The 17,606-nt window shown below is 44.3% G+C and overlaps 2 protein-coding genes across 20 annotated transcripts in view; one reads left to right on the top strand and one right to left on the bottom strand.

Annotated features, from left to right (window-relative positions):
* The first annotated feature begins 6,453 nt into the window (after positions 1 to 6,453).
* Positions 6,454 to 11,671, top strand: LOC123079173 (uncharacterized). Of its 19 annotated transcripts, none has more exons than XM_044501863.1 (8): positions 6,460 to 6,878; positions 6,990 to 7,329; positions 7,631 to 7,763; positions 7,969 to 8,119; positions 8,643 to 8,712; positions 10,009 to 10,114; positions 10,764 to 10,811; positions 11,369 to 11,671. In XM_044501863.1, the coding sequence occupies exons 3-8, from the start codon at positions 7,756 to 7,758 to the stop codon at positions 11,475 to 11,477; spliced, it is 492 nt and encodes a 163-aa protein (XP_044357798.1). In that variant the 5' UTR covers positions 6,460 to 6,878; positions 6,990 to 7,329; positions 7,631 to 7,755; the 3' UTR covers positions 11,478 to 11,671. The 19 variants fall into 19 exon arrangements, 14 of the variants coding, with proteins under 14 accessions (XP_044357809.1, XP_044357808.1, XP_044357801.1 ...); XM_044501864.1 differs by having other exon boundaries at positions 6,990 to 7,165; XM_044501865.1 differs by having other exon boundaries at positions 6,990 to 7,120.
* Positions 11,672 to 15,426: 3,755 nt separating this feature from the next.
* The window catches only part of LOC123079175 (ras-related protein Rab7), a 3,451-nt gene continuing 1,271 nt past the window's right edge, over positions 15,427 to 17,606 (bottom strand). The window contains exons 4-7 of the mRNA XM_044501877.1: positions 16,668 to 16,814; positions 16,509 to 16,589; positions 16,283 to 16,428; positions 15,427 to 15,711 (exon numbers count right to left, since the gene is read on the bottom strand). Of these exons, the coding sequence (XP_044357812.1) occupies positions 15,645 to 15,711; positions 16,283 to 16,428; positions 16,509 to 16,589; positions 16,668 to 16,814 (441 nt within the window). The 3' untranslated portion in view covers positions 15,427 to 15,644. The remainder of the gene's footprint in view (positions 15,712 to 16,282; positions 16,429 to 16,508; positions 16,590 to 16,667; positions 16,815 to 17,606) is intronic.

Genomic DNA, 17,606 nt, shown 5'->3' on the forward strand with positions numbered 1-17,606 from the left:
GGTGATGAATTAGCAGATTCACTTTCAATGCACTTCAAATATGGAGAAATGAATTCTTCCTGAGCAGCGCTGATTTGTTGAGCAAGTAATGAATCACGCTCCTTCTGAAGATCATCATAACTCACCCTTAGCTTCTCAAGATCTTGCTTTCTTTGAAGAAATTCATAAGAAAGCTTCTCATGATCAGATAAGAGAGTGTTATGGTGACTCTGAAGGTTACCAAACTTGGACTGAAGTCTCTGAAGATTTTCAGTCAAAGTTTTAGTGCGATCCATTTCTTCACCCAACATATCATCGCTCTTGTCTAGCATATTTTGAACCTTTTCAAAAGCCTTTTGTTGTTTTACAGCAATCTTAGCAAGTTTAGAGTAGTTAGGCTTGAGGTTTTCATCAGATTCATCCTCACTTGATTCAGAGGAGGGATATTTGAGTACCTTGGAACCCTTTGCCATGAAGCAATAGGTGGGAGCGTAGTCATCATCGTCGTCATCGCCAGCCGTGTTGGAGAAGTCATTCTCCTCAGAGTTGAAGATGGACTTGCTGACGAATGCAATAGCGAGGGCTAGGCTTGCCACACCAGATTCTGACTCCTCAGATGCCTCCTCTTCCTCATTTTCCTCAGATTCAGCCTCAGAGTCCATTTCCTTGCCAATGAATGCCCGAGCCTTCTTGGAGCTGCTCTTCTTGTGAGATGAAGACTTCGAGGATTTTGATGATGAGGACTTTGAAGATTTCTTCTTATTCTTTGAATCATCAGAACTGTAATCCTTGTACTTCTTCTTCTTTGATTCTTTTTTCCACTCAGGACAATCTTGAATGTAGTGACCAGGTTTCTTGCATTTATGGCAAGTTCTCTTCTTGTAGTCACGGGATGAGGAATCTAATCTTATGTCATCATTTCTTGAGCATTTACCAAAGCGACCACGTCTTGAGAACTTCTGGAATTTCCTCATGAGCATTGCTAGCTCCTGGCTCAGTTCTTCAGGATCACCAAGGCTGCTACCAGAATCCTCACCTTCGGACTCAGATACTGCCTTGGCCTTCAGAGCGCGTGATCTTCCATAGCTCGGTCCATAGAGATCTCTCTTCTCAGCAAGTTGGAACTCATGAGTGTTTAGCCTCTCAAGGATATCAGCGGGGTCAAGTGACTTGTAGTCTCCACGTTCTTGTATCATTAGTGCAAGGGCGTCAAATGAGGAATCAAGCGATCTCAGAAATTTCTTCACCGCCTCTTGGTCGGTGATGTCAGTGGCACCAAGTGCTTGAAGCTCATTTGAAATGTCAGTGAGGCGATCGAAGGTTTGCTGAACATTTTCATTGTCGAGTCTTTTGAAGCGGTTGAAGAGATTGCGAAGAACGTCAACTCGAGAGTCACGCTGTGTTGAGACTCCTTCATTGACCTTGGACAGCCTATCCCAAATAAGCTTTGTTGTCTCCAAAGCACTCACTTTGCCATACTGTCCTTTGCTCAGATGGCCACATATGATGTTCTTTGCTTGAGAGTCGAGTTGCTTGAATCTCTTCAGGTCAGAAGCGTTGATGGTAGGAGTGACAAAGGGAACACCATTTTCCACAACGTACCAGAGATCGTTGTCAATTGCCTCAAGATGCATTCGCATCTTATTCTTTCAGTAGGGGTAGTCCATCCCATCAAAGGTAGGACACCCAGCAGAGACCTTGATCATACCTGCGGTCGACATAACTAAAACTCCAGGCGGTTAAACCAAAATCACACAGAACAAGGGAGTACCTTGCTCTGATACCAATTGAAAGTGCGTTAAGTCGACTAGAGGGGGGTGAATAGGCGATTTTTACAAATTCGTCACTGAGGAATTTCACAGTGAGGAAATTCCTAAGTCACGAATGACTAGCAGCGGAATAAGTACTCAGATGCAAACATAACAGAACTGAAGCACAATCATCATGATGAAATGAAAACAAGCACAAAGTACATAAAGCGTAAACACAGGATAAGCAGGCTGAAGACAAACTGACTGAAGAAATTGAACTGAGGAAATTGAGAAAGTCTTAAGTCAAAGTCTTCAATCAGTAGCGATCAAGTACACAACACAGTAATGAGGAAATTAAAGGGCTGAGGAAATAGAACCGGTTAGCTTGGTGAAGGCAGTGATTTGGTAGACCAGTTCCAACTGTTGTGACAGTTGTACGTCTGGTTGGAGCGGCTAGGTATTTAAACCTGAGGACACACAGTCCTCACCGTATTCTCCTTGAGATAAGATCACACAGACCTCGCCCAATCACTCGTGGTAAGAAATCATTAAGGGGCACTAGATGCACTTACACCGGTCCACCCACATACCAAATTATCAAAGTAGCGAACATGAATCATATGAGCATGATGAAAACTAACTTGATGATAATTCCCATGTGTCCTCTGGAGCGCTTTGCTTTATATAAGAGTTCGTCCAGGATTGTCATTTGCTATAAAAAGGATTGGGCCACCTTGCTGCACTTTTGTTACACTTGTTACTTGTTACCCGTTATGAATTACCTTGCTACCAAACTATCTGTTACCGATAATTTCAGTGCCTGCAGAGAGTACCTTGATGAAAACCACTTGTCATTTCCTTCTGCTCCTCGTTGGGTTTGACACTCTTATCGAAAGGACTACGATTGATCCCCTATACCTGTGGGTCATCATCGCTGACTGCTCTCATCATCTTCGTGGCCGACTACTGGTTCTCGTCTGTCAGGTGGCTTAGGATCCGACTTTAAGGACTAAGCCTAATCTTGAGCCACCCTCCTATCCTTTAATGGACTGGCAATGATGCCTCATGCCCCATGATCTTCTGGGCCGTATCTCCGATTTGGATCTTGTTGCATGTTAGCATAGGCCTCTCTCACATATAAAATTGCACTTTATGACTACCCTTCTAATATTGTAGCCATCTGCCTAGGGACAATAGCAACACCTACCACTACTACTTCACACTAGCTTTCTCTAAAACTTACATGCTACCTTTGCTAGAAAGTTTAGGCAAAACAACATTTGGTGCACATAGGGTTTTATTGGTGACATATAGGACTTGAGAGAACACTAATCCTACCTTTAGCTCCTTTTGGGTTCGACACTCCATACTTAGCACCTCCACTTTCGAAAGTGCTACAATGCTCCCTCCATTTGGAGATTATCAGTGATTAATTCAGAATGGAATAAAACCGGTATTGGTCATGAGTATTTAGCTTCCTTCACATCAATAACCCAGTTAGCATATGTCACTTTTTGGCATGGTCTCGTTAGTAGAAGATTGGAAGTTCCATAAAATTATTGAAAGAATTTCGTTGACACGATCTCACATCCTTAAGTATGTTTACATTGCAAGAAAGTGTTATCTAGATGAATTAGAACAATTGCTAGTTGACTACGTCAATTTGCCCAATAATTACTAATGGATACAAATGATTACAAATCTCCTTGTTTATCTTGTTCCTTGAAGAAATGGATGTTTGTAGGTGGAAAATTAAACCATATATGGGATATTCTGAACGTGATCGTCAACTTCATACCACTAGGGGTGCACTAAAGGAAACATGAGAGAACACGGTCCGCGGTAGTGGTCGTAAAATGTATCGCCACCTCCATGATGTCATCCCTGACAACTATCATGAAGGGGCCCAAGCCAAATTCACAAAAGAGGCATCCTTAAACGTATTCCCCCCGTATGCACTATACAAAGGAGTGGAAGACCCGACGGTGGGAAACCATCATTCAACAATACATAGTCGCCACACCGACATCCTAAACATCACATCTCCGTAGCCATCTCCACCACCATAGCCTCCATCTTCATTAGATTAATTACTTGTAATAGAGATTCCAACGTGACCGGAGAGATTGTAAGACTTTCAATCATTCATCTGCAGCCTTCGGCTTGTGATTTAATCGTGATGCGTGAGTAATATCCTTGGGCTAAGGGTTGAGGTGTAGCCTCACAGCCATGTGTACACATAAGACGGGATTGATTGTTTACTTCAAGATAACTTTATTCTATAATAGTATGCAACTAATTTTGTTTCTTGTCTCTTTATCAATCTCAGAGCTCGTCGGTACCCAAGACTTCGAAGATTCGAATAAGGAGAGGTAAAGGGAAGAGAGAAGAGGAAATCTATACTAAAAACCGGTGACAGTAAGGTGAGTACAATAGCTATAATCGAGTCTCTAGGGGATATTGTGATGTAGTCATCAAATGCTCATGAGTTGATTTGGTTTATCCTTAATAACCGAGGTAACCTAGTGCGTCGGATAGGGCCAAGGCCGGACAACCAATCCTCAATGTGGCGGTAGTCGCTCATGGTTTTATTAGGATGCATCTCCCACTTAATGTGTTTATAAGATATATGTAATGGTGTTTGCTGGTGCATTGTTGATCTGCCTAATTATTATCCCAAGCGTGTGTACACAGCTGCAGCTAAAACATTAGCTCTGGCCTATTTCCTTTATATTGAAACAACCTCTACGATAAGTGTTTGTTCAGGAACTGGAACGATTTGAGATCACAAGAACTTGGAGTTATATCCTTGCCAAGATTAATTCACTTTCTGGATTCGATAAATTCTAGGGTCTCTACGGAAGAAGGTTATATCTACACTCAAACTAGATCAAAGGTAATTATGGTGCTAATTGTGAAAAGTATTGCTAGGACCCGATGTGCAAGGGTTTGTAGTAAGCAGTAAGATTTCCCCTCAGCTTCTCCGCATGTAGAGAGAACTATGTACATGTGCTGATGCCCTCCAAACAGAATTAGAAGCCTGTAGAGAAGGTGTTCATTTGGCGCTACAATGGACCACAAAACCTGTGATAGTTGAGCTTGATTGTGCTGAGGCAGTCAAGATGATTCAAGCTAAATCATGTGATCGTTTAAGGCATATGGCGCTTGTTGGTGAGATCAAGTCCTTGTTAGCTGAAGGAAGGGAGATTGTCATTACTCATATTCGACGTACACAGAATAAAGCTAGTCCTGAGCTAGCACATTATGGCCGTGCCACGCCTCGTACTGCTGTCTGGCTGGGCTTGGGCACGGATGAAGTTGTAAGGCTGTGTATGAACGATGTAATTCCTGGTTGAGTAATACAAGATCCCCTTTCCCCGCAAAAAAAGATTTCCCCTCAGCTAAAAAACCAAGATAATCCGCTCGTGAATCAAAAACCACACGCATAATGATCAGGTATGCACACAACTAAGATATTCAATTTGTGTTCCCAATTGTTCTAGTGAGGTTGTCAGTCTCACTTTTGAATTGTCTTTGTATGTGAGAAATAACGGATTGCGGAATATAAAAGTAAAAGAAAGTTTGTATCTATGAGAAATATTGGACCGAAGTTCAGAAGTTCACCAGTGGCATCTCTCCCAAATAGTGTCGATATGGTAAGTAAATTACAATTGTGTGTCAATTAAATTGCAGATTTTATGGCAAATCCTACATGTCATGATTACATACAACCATTACGTCCTTATATCCATATATCGCTATCCAACATGCATATACAACTAATACTCCATCCAAAGACCACTACCCAACATGCACCCAAAGTATGAAGTAATTAAACAGAGTATTGCATTAAGCAAAATCACATAATGTTGATAAACGTATTTTCCTACGCCTTAATCCAATGAGGGGTGCGATAGTTATCTTTTTTTATTCTTAGTGGCGATGATACAACAATGAGCTTTGTATTCTTGATTGTCGTAGAAAATAATTTGTGAAAGAGGTCAACCCCAACTACTACACATAACTCATCCAAACATGGTCAAAGAATAAACTAATAGACCAGAGATCATATACATCTAATAATCATGCACACAAAACCAAAATGAATCAATATATAATCTGGTTATAAAGTGATAATTCATCACGCCTCAACAAACATACAACATATTATATTAGATTGATCACAATCATGTTAGGCAGCTCATGTGATCTTTGTACTTAGGAAGGGGAGAGAAGATGTCGAGCATGATTGGTTTGCTTCCAATATTTGGCTAGCCAAATGTTGGCATTGTCAAATATTGGCAATACCAATACTTTTAAATATTGGCAACTTCATGTGAGATAGACAAGACAATTTGGTAACCAACCAATTATTAACCAATATTTAGCACAATGTCAAACATTGGCATGTTAATTTTTGGCACCAAACCAATTATGCTCGTCACATCCCATTGTTAGAGTCCGGAACAAAATAAAGCCTCCCGTGTGTTTGGATTCTCAGCCGTTTGCGTTCTGGCCGTTGGATGTTTATCCGGTCGTTTCCAGCCGTCGGATATTTTCCCTACAGCCGTGTCCCGCCCGGCCGTGCCACCGCGCGTAATTACGCTGCCCGCCGAGGGCATTCTCGTCATTTCACTTGGCCGGGAAAAGATCCTATAGCGCAGGCAGGGGCGAGACCGTAGAGACCGTCGTTCCCATCCCCTTCCAGCCCGCTCGCCTCCTTTTCCCCCTCCCGCGCCCGCCCCTCTCTCTCTCCCTCCCGCGCCCCTCCCTGCCCCGCCGCCGCCGTCGCCGCTCCCCGCACTCGCTCCTCCTCCCCCCGCATCTCCCTCCCTCCCACGCAGCCGCCTCTCTCCCTCGCTCGCTCCTCATCTGGCGACGGCGGCGGCGGCTCCCGCGCCCGCGTTCTTCCTCCCACCAACCACGGCGCTCCTCCGCATCGCCATGGACGAGCTTGAGCTCGAGGTGCTCCTTCTCTGCCCAGAAGCCCAAGGGCGTTGCGGGGCGGCAAGGGCTCAGCCTCAACCCGCCAACCCTAGCTGCCCCCACGCCGCCGCCGGCTCCTTCTCCCGGCCTGCCGGATCCCGTCGTCCGCATCCCCGGCGTCGTTGCCATCGCCGTCGTCCTCGCGTGCACTCGGCAGGAGAAGTGCGGCTCTCCTCTTAGCCCGTCTCCGTTCTCTCTTGCTCTCTCAGTCCCCTTTCCAAACCCTAACCCTAACCCCTCTCCTCTTCTTCATTAACTGCCGGCGATTGGCAGGCGGAGCACGAGTCGAGGTGTGCCACCCCCGATTCTGCAGTGCGCCCGATGGCTGCTTCTGCAACAGCAATGAAGGGAGGGAGGGAGCACCGAAGACCACGCAAAGAAGGAGACGCCTAGGCCGCTGCAAAGTAGGAAGAGAAACAGGCCAGCCGACCACCTCTCTTGCCGTCTAGGTCGTCGCTGATCTATGCATTCAGAGGATTTTTGTGATGTTGCTGCTGCATGTTTGCGTTTTTTAGTTTTTCTTTGTTCGTTTCTTCTTTTTGGTGTGGCGGGTGAGCTGATTTGGGGCTTAATTTCTTATGTGACAATGAAGAGAGGCACAATACTAGATAAGGTGTGATCTATTTCCTGACGTATCCCTATAACAAGTTCTTATGTTCAGTACATTCACTTGGTTGATTAGTTTGATTTACTCCCTTAGGTTGATAGGATTTTATTGCAGTTTTTGTACAGTTCTTTTATTCCACTTAGGGATAAAAAGTGCAATATAAAATTTCATTGAACAATCTGAACTTAGAGCGGATCATTTTGGTGCTGAATTTGTCTATCCGAACTTTAGTTGTATAGAAATTATCTCGATGAGTGATATACTAATATCCACTGATGTATCATATGCTTTCGATGTTTCTCTGCAGGAGTAGCTTGCACCTTAGTTGGATGGTGAGGTTGCCGAGCGACCAAGTGAGCACCATTATTTCTGCCCTCTCTGCATCGGCGACTAACTACACCAAGAACTGATGCTAGAACCATCTTCCCTGTCATGTTATGGTATATAACATCATCATGTACTTCCATTTAGTGTCATATGGATTGTTCAGACATTGTCAAAGCCTTAATTTGTTCTTTCACAAACTTTGCTTTTACTGGTTGCATCTCAAGTAATATGGTAGGTTTGTCAGTTATGATTCAATCACTTTCAATCTCAAGTAATACCAGTGGATCTGCAAGGAAATAAATTTGTTCTGTGACCAAGGTGTCAGACAAAGCTACTCGCAATGCTTTTTGAAAGCCATGAAAGTGATTTGCAGAAGTTGTTCACTTTAACCAGCCAAATCAAAGATCAAAATAAAGACACTGGATCCAACGACTGCAAAAATAATATAAATGTTGGCTCTGTTCCACAGGTGACTCCCTCCGTTCTTCTTCATGAGCCCATTATGTATCTACCCATCGGTTGACCTCTTACCCATAATAATTGACTTGCATTTCACCAATATGTGTTACAAATTTTCTTGCCAACAACAAATTCTTGATAAATTGGCCATCAGAATTCCAAAGATATTACCATACTGGTCCCTCTATTTTAGATATAGTAGAACACACAATAGATTTACCATCATAAGTGATAAAGTTTGTTCCACTTCGGGCTTTTATGATACGAACATTCACTAATTTTGTATCTAGCCTTAGTTTCTCTATATTGATAAAATATAATACCACTATGAAATAAGATCATGTCCTGAACATGTTTTTAACAAGTCTTGTCTTTTTATAAAGACCTTGAGTGTGCTTCACTTGTTTTTGGTTTGAGGCAACCAGCTGGGCCCATATATACATAGAAGAAGGGTCATTTACTTTGTTCCATACCTGATAGACAGCGAGCACGGCTGACTTAAAATTTCTGGTTCACTTCTCTGTTTCAAACAGGGCCCAGTGGTGCTAGAGGAGGCGTCGTTCTACTACAAAGCTCCGGTCAACAAGAACTTCTCCAAGAAAGGTATTTTCCTTTCATTCTTTCTGCCTACGTACAACCTTTGGTTATTCAACACCTCTAATTTTAGAGAGGATTTTTCATCCACTATGGATGACAATGGGGTGTACGACCGAGTCTCGCTTGTATTTACATCATCTGTTAGCAAAACAATCTATCCAACTGTCCAGGTTAAGCAGACAAAAAACACTTCTAAAATATCAGTCATGCATCTTGAGAATTAGCAACAATTTCTGGTCCTTTGCTAGAAGCTCCAGATCAACATGGACCACTTTTAGTTCAGTCATGTATGAGTCCAACTTCACCAAAAAAATTTATAAATTAATATATATTCAGTTTCAGAAACATTAGCCATTGTAACCATACTTTAGTATGGAATTCCAAAGATATTACCATACTGGTCCCTCTATTTTAGATATAGCATAACACACAATAGATTTAAACATCGTAAGTGATAAAGTTTGTTCCACTCCGGGCTTTTATGATACGAACATTCACTAAATTTGTATCTAGCCTCAGTTTCTCTATATTCATAAAATATAATACCACTATGGAAATAAGATCATGTCGTGAACATGTTTTTAACAAGTGTTGTCTTTTTATAAAGACCTCGAGCTTGCTTCACTTGTTTTTGGTTTGAATCAACCAGCTGGGCTCATATATACATAGAAGAAGGGTCATTTACTTTGTTCCATACCTGATAGACAGCGAGCGCGGCTGACTTAAAATTCCTGGTTCACTTCTCTGTTTCAAACAAGGCCCAGTGGTGCTAGAGATACACATTTATGGTTCATACCTGATCTATATGAACAGAGAAACTATCGTCTCCTTTTTTTGTATATTATTCACATATAGTGTCTCATTTATTTGGTTGCTTCCTTGTATATTTAATTTATGTTGTTGGCATTCAGTATGTTTCATGAGCTATCAGAGAAGAAGGCCATTTCCTAAATGTTATATGCTCATTCAGTGCGTTTATTGTTGTACAATCACACACTTCTTGTTTAGCTGTACACTGTTTGATAGCGTAATCAAGTTTGTTAGTACTATGCGCCTCTTGCATTCCTCTGTTCTTTAACATATTGGCCTCTATACAATCAATTGAAATGGATGTGCAGAACAAACATCAGGAAATAGTAGTAACTAGCTACTTCTGGGTACCAATTTTTCTTTTTTGAATTATCAGATACCTTTTTTTCATTCATAAGTACTTCGTCGGCTATGTAGAGTATTAATTCTTTTTTTATTCATGTATGAATGTCTGTAGTTTTACGGTCGAGTATTAAATGTATGTATTACCAGATTGGACAGTTTGTTGCTGTTACGCTCCTTCTCTCCCTTCCTCCAAGCGCTCAAGGAGCAGCGACAAGAGCAACACGGCCCGTCAACGTGTTTGGCCCTCTTTGAGGTACACACACTCCTATCTTCCTTCTCCTGCGCTTCGTCCCACTCTGTATGTGCGGTTTCTCCACCTTCGTTCTATGACACGGATTGGTTATGTGTGATGCCTCGGTGGATTAGGATATGAAATTAATGCTAGATGTAACCAATCTCACCTTTGCATATTTCCTTGTTGAAAGAAAATTGAACCATGTCCTGAATCTGCACCTATTACGTTGATTGCTAATTTTTTTCATGGTTTGGATTGTTGTGGCTTCCAAGCAATTATATAACAGGAGCAAGGTTTTATAGCATGGCCCATGACCTCTTCCATTAGCTTTGGATGAATGTTGTTATATAACCATTTTGTATGACATTCAGAAGTCGTCTCTGCCCTTTCCCCTTTGTTTGTGAATGGCCTTATGTTTTGCATGTATATTCTCCATTAAAACACTTTGTTCTACTTGCTCCTGCCTCGTTCTTTTAGATATAAAATACTGAAATGGAACATGACTAATTGGGTTTCTATATTTAATTTTAGTTTACGGTGGTGGAAATTCACATTCTTTTTCAAAAGCATATTTAATTTGTTTATCCTACATTATCTATGACAGGTCGATAAAAGATGTATATGTTATTGGTTCTTGCTCATGCTCTTTTCTTATGTCTGTGTTCAGGCCTAACCTCACCAAACTTTGCTACACTTACATCATGAGGGAACGAAGGTAAGTAGGTAAATTGGCGACAACATATCATATTGCTTTAAGTATTACTCAGTCCTAATTTGCAGTAGTGTAATAATCCCATCATTCTGTCAGCCAGACATTGAGTTGACTCTGGACTCAATCAGAAGTATTTCAATTTCTCATATGTTGGTTAAAACTATCAGTGGTGTAGTATCCAATCATTCCGTTAGCCAAACATTGAGCTGGTCATGGACTCGGTCAAAAGTATTTGAATTTCTCAAATAATCTTTGTGCTTACTTTTATCTGACTATGTTATGAAAAGGACCAGTAATTACTTATGTGATCGTGCGATGTTAGCTCAATGATTTGAAAGCACGTAAGATGTCATGAGTTAGGATGGACATAACCATGCCCTCTGAAACAGTCACCAAAATTTAAGGAAGTTCATACATGTGTCTTCATTTTTATGGATTAGGAGGACCACCTATTACCCACTGTCCAAAACCTTTCATAGGGGGTCAGTGCATGAATTGTTTTCTTGCTATACATAAAACACACTATATTAATAATTTGGCTAACACGAGATGTCTTTCAGCAGATGCGTCCATCGCAACACTCAAGCAAATCAGATGACAAGGTGTTTGGAGCAAGCTAATCATAGCCAACTACATAGTTTAGTACTATGTTGTATTAAAGCAGTGTAAACAACTTATATGGCCTGCTTTTGGTATATCGTATCAAACCTTGATCTTTAGGTATTTCATGCTACATTTTTTAACAAATGCACCAATGGTTTGTAACGAGATTTGATGTTTTGCATTGGACCATTACTGCTGTAAGTAAATATTATCTTCTGCTTTTTGAGTAATACTACCAGGAGTTGGATCGTTAGACTGAATAGATGTATACCGTACTACCGGATTAGCTAAAACGGGACCGGATGGGGTGCGGCAAGCCGCAATATCTTGCTATTTTTATGTTTGCAATGCTTTGATTATTGTATTACCGGATTGGATATAAATTGTACCCGGAAGCGGTGCTGCCGGGTGCGGCAAGCCGCATTTCCCACCTAGTAGCTACTATTAAGAACTCATAATCGAAGGGAAGACTACTCACACGAGACCACGGTTGCAACAACATCGAGGAAGAAGACGTCGGTGATGATTTCCCCTTTTGACAAAACACAAAAAAGGACTCCAGACTGAAATGCCTAAGATCTCATTGAGGCGGTAGCGGAAAATTCTTTGATAAATATAAAGAAAGTTTTGGGGTATATAAGGCCGACGGAGCAAAGAAGTTGTGGAGGCGATGGCCGGGAGCCCCACACGCCCCTTAAACGTGCCCCAACCCCGCATGGGGCCTAAGTGGTGCCCATCTAGCTCACATTTGGCACATGTTGTCCCTTCTTTGGAGAAAACTCTAGTTATGCTTTTCTTGTTTTTTATATCTTCGTAAAATGCCGTTTTTGTAAAAACAAAAGCACTAAAAGATAGCAACCGACACTTTGGCACTTTATTATATGTTAGTCTAAAGAAGGATAAAAATATGCCTATACGACATGAATATAATGAAACGCAATAAGAATTATAGACATGTTTAGGTTGTACCGGACGGGCCGAAAGGGTTTGCCGTGCGGCTCCTTTTGACCTCTCGTTGCCCCAGAAACACCCTCACGCGTTGAGGCTTGATCTGCTAGGCGCGGAAGTGAGCCCGCCCCTAGACATCTCAAGGAGGCCAAATGTAATATATGTCTTACCCTGACACCAGGGAGGGGTTAGAAGAGGAGGATTAATCCGGGTTGGGACCTCGGAGGATGCGGGTTCTTTCAGCGTCCGCTCCGTCCCGCCCGCGTTCGCCATCGCCTATGACACCTTAGTTTAAACCGTGTTCCATGTGTGATGTTTTCCCAACTACAAATTCACTTCGAGCAACTCCAAAAGGCCGACCCATTTTATCCGCATGCGTCCATTTGGGTTGACGCGGACAAAAGTGGCGGCCTAACGCACCGACCCAAACCCAAATCATGTCCGCATCGCGTCCGCGCCGACGCATTTGCGGCCCAAATTTGCGCTCCAAATGCGTCGGCGCAAACGCCGAACGGACGCTATGCGCGCCTTCTCGCTGTCCGCCGCGTCCCCACATGGCGGCCGTCCAACTACCCGTTGCCCACGCGGTCAGCTTAATATATGACCACGGGCCCACGCGTCGGCGACGGCGCTCGTCCTTTTTTAAGCCGACTGTGCAGCGGGGCCGTCCTCATCCAAACTCGCCGTCCACATCTAGCAAGCTTTGCTCCCCCGTCGCCGGCAAACCCTAGCCACCACAACCACAATGAGATGGGGCTCTTCTCCGGCGCCACCAGCAGCAAGGCCAAGGGCAAGGCCCCCGCCACCCCTTTCCCCTCAGAGTTCCTCCCGCCTCCGCCGGGCCGGCGCCTCGCCAGCAGAGGCACCGCGTGAACGTGCGAGTGCACCAGGCGGAGTGGCACTGGCAGCACCGCGTGCCTCTGTCGTACCCCGACGTCACCCTGCCGCACGACTGACATCTGGATCCGGATAGGATCCCAGTGCCGGCGGCGCCGCGGACGGCTAGGGCTCACGCGGAGGAGGTGCGGCGCCGGCGGGCGCTGCTGACGCCGGAGCAGCGCCGCGAGGCCGCCTATGCATCCGACTCGCCCAACTGGGCGAGGTGGTTCGCCTTCGAGCACGAGGAGGCGAGGCAACGGGGCGTGCGCGAGGTCGACGAAGCGTGCCGCCGCCGCCGCTCGTTGTCCGCGAGGAGGACCAGGCGGCGGAGGACGCCTACCAGGCGGCCCTTGCGGCCGTCTACCGGGAGAGCGAGGAGGACGAGCGGCGCAGGGCGGAGGCGGCGGAAGAAGAGGAGGCTCGGTACGAGGCGGCAATGGCGCACGCACTTGCCCTCTCCACGGCGGGCGACTGCGTGGTGCCGCCGGTGGCCCCGCCTTCCCCTCCCCGATGCCGCGTCAAGCCTGAGCCGCAGCCGGAGCCCGAGCCCAAGCCGTCCCCCATCGAGCGCTACTCCTGGACGGGAGTAGTGCGCGAGTGGGTACGCGCGCCGCCGATCTGGGTGGGGGCGACGCCGGCGCAGGAGGCGACGTACCTCGAGCAGTGGCGCCAGATCCGGGTGGCCGAGGAGCGCCGCGACGGCGAGTACCTCGAGATGCTCGAGCGCGACCTCGAGGAGGAGCAGCGCGAGGCCGAGGAGGAGGCGCGCCAGGCCGCGGCTGCATAGGCGGCCGCACAGCCCCCCGCGCCGGCACTGCCTGTGCCCGACATGAACGCGCTCTGGAACACGGCGTTCCCCTAGGCCGGGCCGGCACCGACGCTCATCGACCTCACGGACTCCAAGGACGACGACGACGCCTAGGGCAGCGCGCCGCCTCGTAGTTTAGGTTGTTTATATTTTTTTTAATGCAAATGTGGACACGTGGACTCTCGCCGGCCTTCGTGGCCGGCTTTACTGGTTAATTAATATGATTTTTCTTTTTTAATATGCATGCGTTATTTTTTCTTTCTAGCGCCATCAAAATGGGTCGGGCCAGCGTTAGGCGCACGCGCCGACCCAAACACGGAAGCGGACATCCGTGTCCACCTGGCTGACCCAAACGGACAAAAAGCGACAAAAGCGTCGTCCGTTTGGGACGAGGCCTTTGTTTTTTTCCTCTTCTTATTTTTTGGCTGTATGCATCCGTGATGTCTAGACTTGCTCTGGATATTATGTTGTTGCAGAGGCTGGGTGTAATTGGTATCATCTTGATATTAATATATTTTCTTTATCGAAAAAAAGTTGCTCCAGTATCATAGTTATGACCTGAAAAAATCTCTCGACGGACGCCGCCATCACCGACACCAACAAAAGTGGTGGCTAGGTTTCTCCCGCGGACACCGTACAGCCCCCCACCGCAGATCAAAAGAGCTAGTCTTCATCAGGGGTTGTCGTCTACATCCGGCCATCCCACGCTCTATAGTCCCGCTCTATCCCACCGACTTCCTATGATTCTGTGGCACAAGCACGCATACAAAGGTCGTCTTCACCATCGGACTACCCCTAGGCGACCATAGGAAGCTTCCACCTCGCCTCCAAGCCTGGAGCCGCTCCTCCATCGGTCAAAACGAGCAGAAAAGACCCTGCCGCTAGAGCTTCGCCAAGCGGCCTTCTCCGACAGCTACAAGGGGCAGAGGAGCTCAGGGGACTCCCGGCGGTTAGGGCTACATGAGCCGCCTACGTCACCCCCAAATTCCTAAGGAGTTCAATGCTCCAAAATCCTTTGAATCAAAGTGGGCCCAAAAGAGCAGGGAAGATGAAGAACGCATGCACCATCTACTAGCAGATCAAAAAGATCGTGTGAAAGGGAAAAGTACGGAGAAGACGCAAAATTGCAGAAAAGCGGAGCAAAAGCGAGTCCATCAAATTGTTTTCTTTTACTTCACTGGGGTTTCTGATCTGTACAATCGGTGGGAATGATAGTGACGACAGATCCTGAGATGCCTTAGCATGGCATCTAAATATCCTTCGTCAAGATAAAATTTGCAGTCTGAACTTGCCTGGTCACAGATAAGGGATAGAGCACCCGTGGCGACCACGCATTTCAAAACGTGCCCCCACTCTTGGAGATAGCTCCACACATACACAGACGGAGGAACCATTGTCCGGGACAATATTATTCATTCCGCCGTATTCACAACAAATCACACAACATACAAGATGACAGACAGAACAGGACAGATCATCGATCCTTGATTTCGTACCGAAGGGGTGACTGGTCAAGTAACAAATGAAATACAGAATAACATGATATTATACAGGCACGAAAGACTGCATGTTCAATGGTTGCTACGGCCATGGCGTGCTTAACAGCAGCCTGATGATCTTTGGGTGCGGTTGCCACCCACCACATCGACAGTGTCAGGAATGTACCTACATGACAAGTTTAAGGTTGTCAGTTGCAATTTTTTGCAATAAACATGATAGGATGCTAACGAAATACTTCCTCCGTTCCTAAGTACTCCCTCCGTAAACTAATATAAGAGCGTTTAGAATACTAAAGTAGTGATCTAAACGCTCTTATATTAGTTTACAAAGGAGTACAAGTCTTTTTAGAGATTTCAATAAGAACTACATACGGATGTATATAGACATATTTTAGAGTGTAGATTCACTCATTTTGCTCTGTATATAGTCCGTATTGAAATCTCTAAAAAGACTTATATTTAGGAACGGAGGGAGTAAAACACAACTTGAAGCTTTCAGCCACCCTTCATTGAAACAAAACAATCCCTCACATCCTAGCTAGAGTACATGTCATGAAAACAATGGCCCAAAGATGGTGAAGCAAAAAAGGCTGACATGGGTAAGCTAGCAATTCAAAAATAACCACATATGATCGCATCAATGCATATATGTTTAAAGAATAGTAAATCCAAATCCTCTAGCTATATGTGTATTAAGCAGATACTCAAGTACTGAACAAGCAAGAGAAAGCGCTTACAATTCTTCTTCTGGTTCATTCTTCAGAGCATCCTTTACAATGCACTGAAAAGCATCTTCTACATTTGTTCCTTCTTTCGCAGATGTCTCAAAGTAAGGGATGTTGCCTTTTGAGGCGCACCAAGCCTTCGCCTTCTTCTCAGAGACCTAAGATGGTAGTAGACAAGTCCGTTAGCAGAGCATGGCTTGAAAATAATTTTGAGAAGAAAATTAGTCTTGCTAATTACCACGCGGCTGTTGCCACCATCAATATCAACTTTGTTTCCCAGCAGAACAAAAGGGAAGTTATCAGGATCAGACGGACTAGCCTGAAAAGTTGGATTTGTAGGTGAGAAAGAAATCCAATCATACTGTGTCGCTCATTATAAGCAACAAGAAATCTTCACCTGGATCAGAAATTCTTCGCGCCAGTTGTTCAGATTATCAAATGATTTCATTGAATTGACATCATAAACTAGAACGCAACAGTCTGCTCCACGGTAGAATGCAACACCAAGACTCTGAAACCTTTCCTGTCCAGCAGTATCCCATATCTACAGAGAGAGAATGTAAATTATCATCATTTGTAAAGCAGCAGAAGAGCTAAGAATATTCAAACTTAAAATCATATAACTATTAAGAACCATATAAATGTACTTAATTAGAGTTTCAATAACTAGCAGCTTTAAGAAAAGCGATATGTGTATTTGACTGAGAGAAAGAAGGGCTACACGTTGCCAATGATAATTCCATGTCCATCAGATCTTACTGTTGTGAACTTCTAACAGAATGGACACTGGATTATCTTCTTATTCATGAAAATGGAAATTGGCATATGAGTCACATATTTAATTATCCATACTGCACCTTTTTTGTGATGGAAACTATGGGCATATGGGTCACTGGGTTGCATATTTCTTTTGTGATGGAAACTGGCATATGGGTCACTATGATAGTAGGCATTGAAGAATTTTCTGAATCAAACAACCGGAAACTGACATTATGGGTTGAATATTTAATTTTCCATTTTGTAGCTCTTCCTTCTGTGATGAAGTAGAGACGCCCCAGCTCCCAACAATGCAACAACTCAAATGTGCAGTGTTAAGAGGAAAGGGAAGAGGGTATGGTAATACTACATGCTTATATAGCTAAAAATTAACAGATGCAAACTATCTTTACTGGTAACTAAGGTAATGCCAGTTACAGAAAATGCTTTATGATTCCGATGGTAAGAACCAAAATTAGAGCACCAACTTGACACTTGGATGGATAATTTGCAGTATTAGGTAATCTTTCTCTGTACTGACAACACTGACTCTTTTTTAACCATCATAGGCGATTCTGCA

Source organism: Triticum aestivum, chromosome 3D, assembly GCF_018294505.1.
Source record: "Triticum aestivum cultivar Chinese Spring chromosome 3D, IWGSC CS RefSeq v2.1, whole genome shotgun sequence".
Taxonomy (NCBI): domain Eukaryota; kingdom Viridiplantae; phylum Streptophyta; class Magnoliopsida; order Poales; family Poaceae; genus Triticum; species Triticum aestivum.

Coding starts and splice junctions, on each gene's coding strand:
- LOC123079173 (XM_044501862.1), top strand. Junction 8,120..8,642: donor ATGTTGGCTCTGTTCCACAG/GTGACTCCCTCC, acceptor TGTTTCAAACAG/GGCCCAGTGGTGCTAGAGGA. Junction 10,115..10,763: donor CGTGTTTGGCCCTCTTTGAG/GTACACACACTC, acceptor GTCTGTGTTCAG/GCCTAACCTCACCAAACTTT.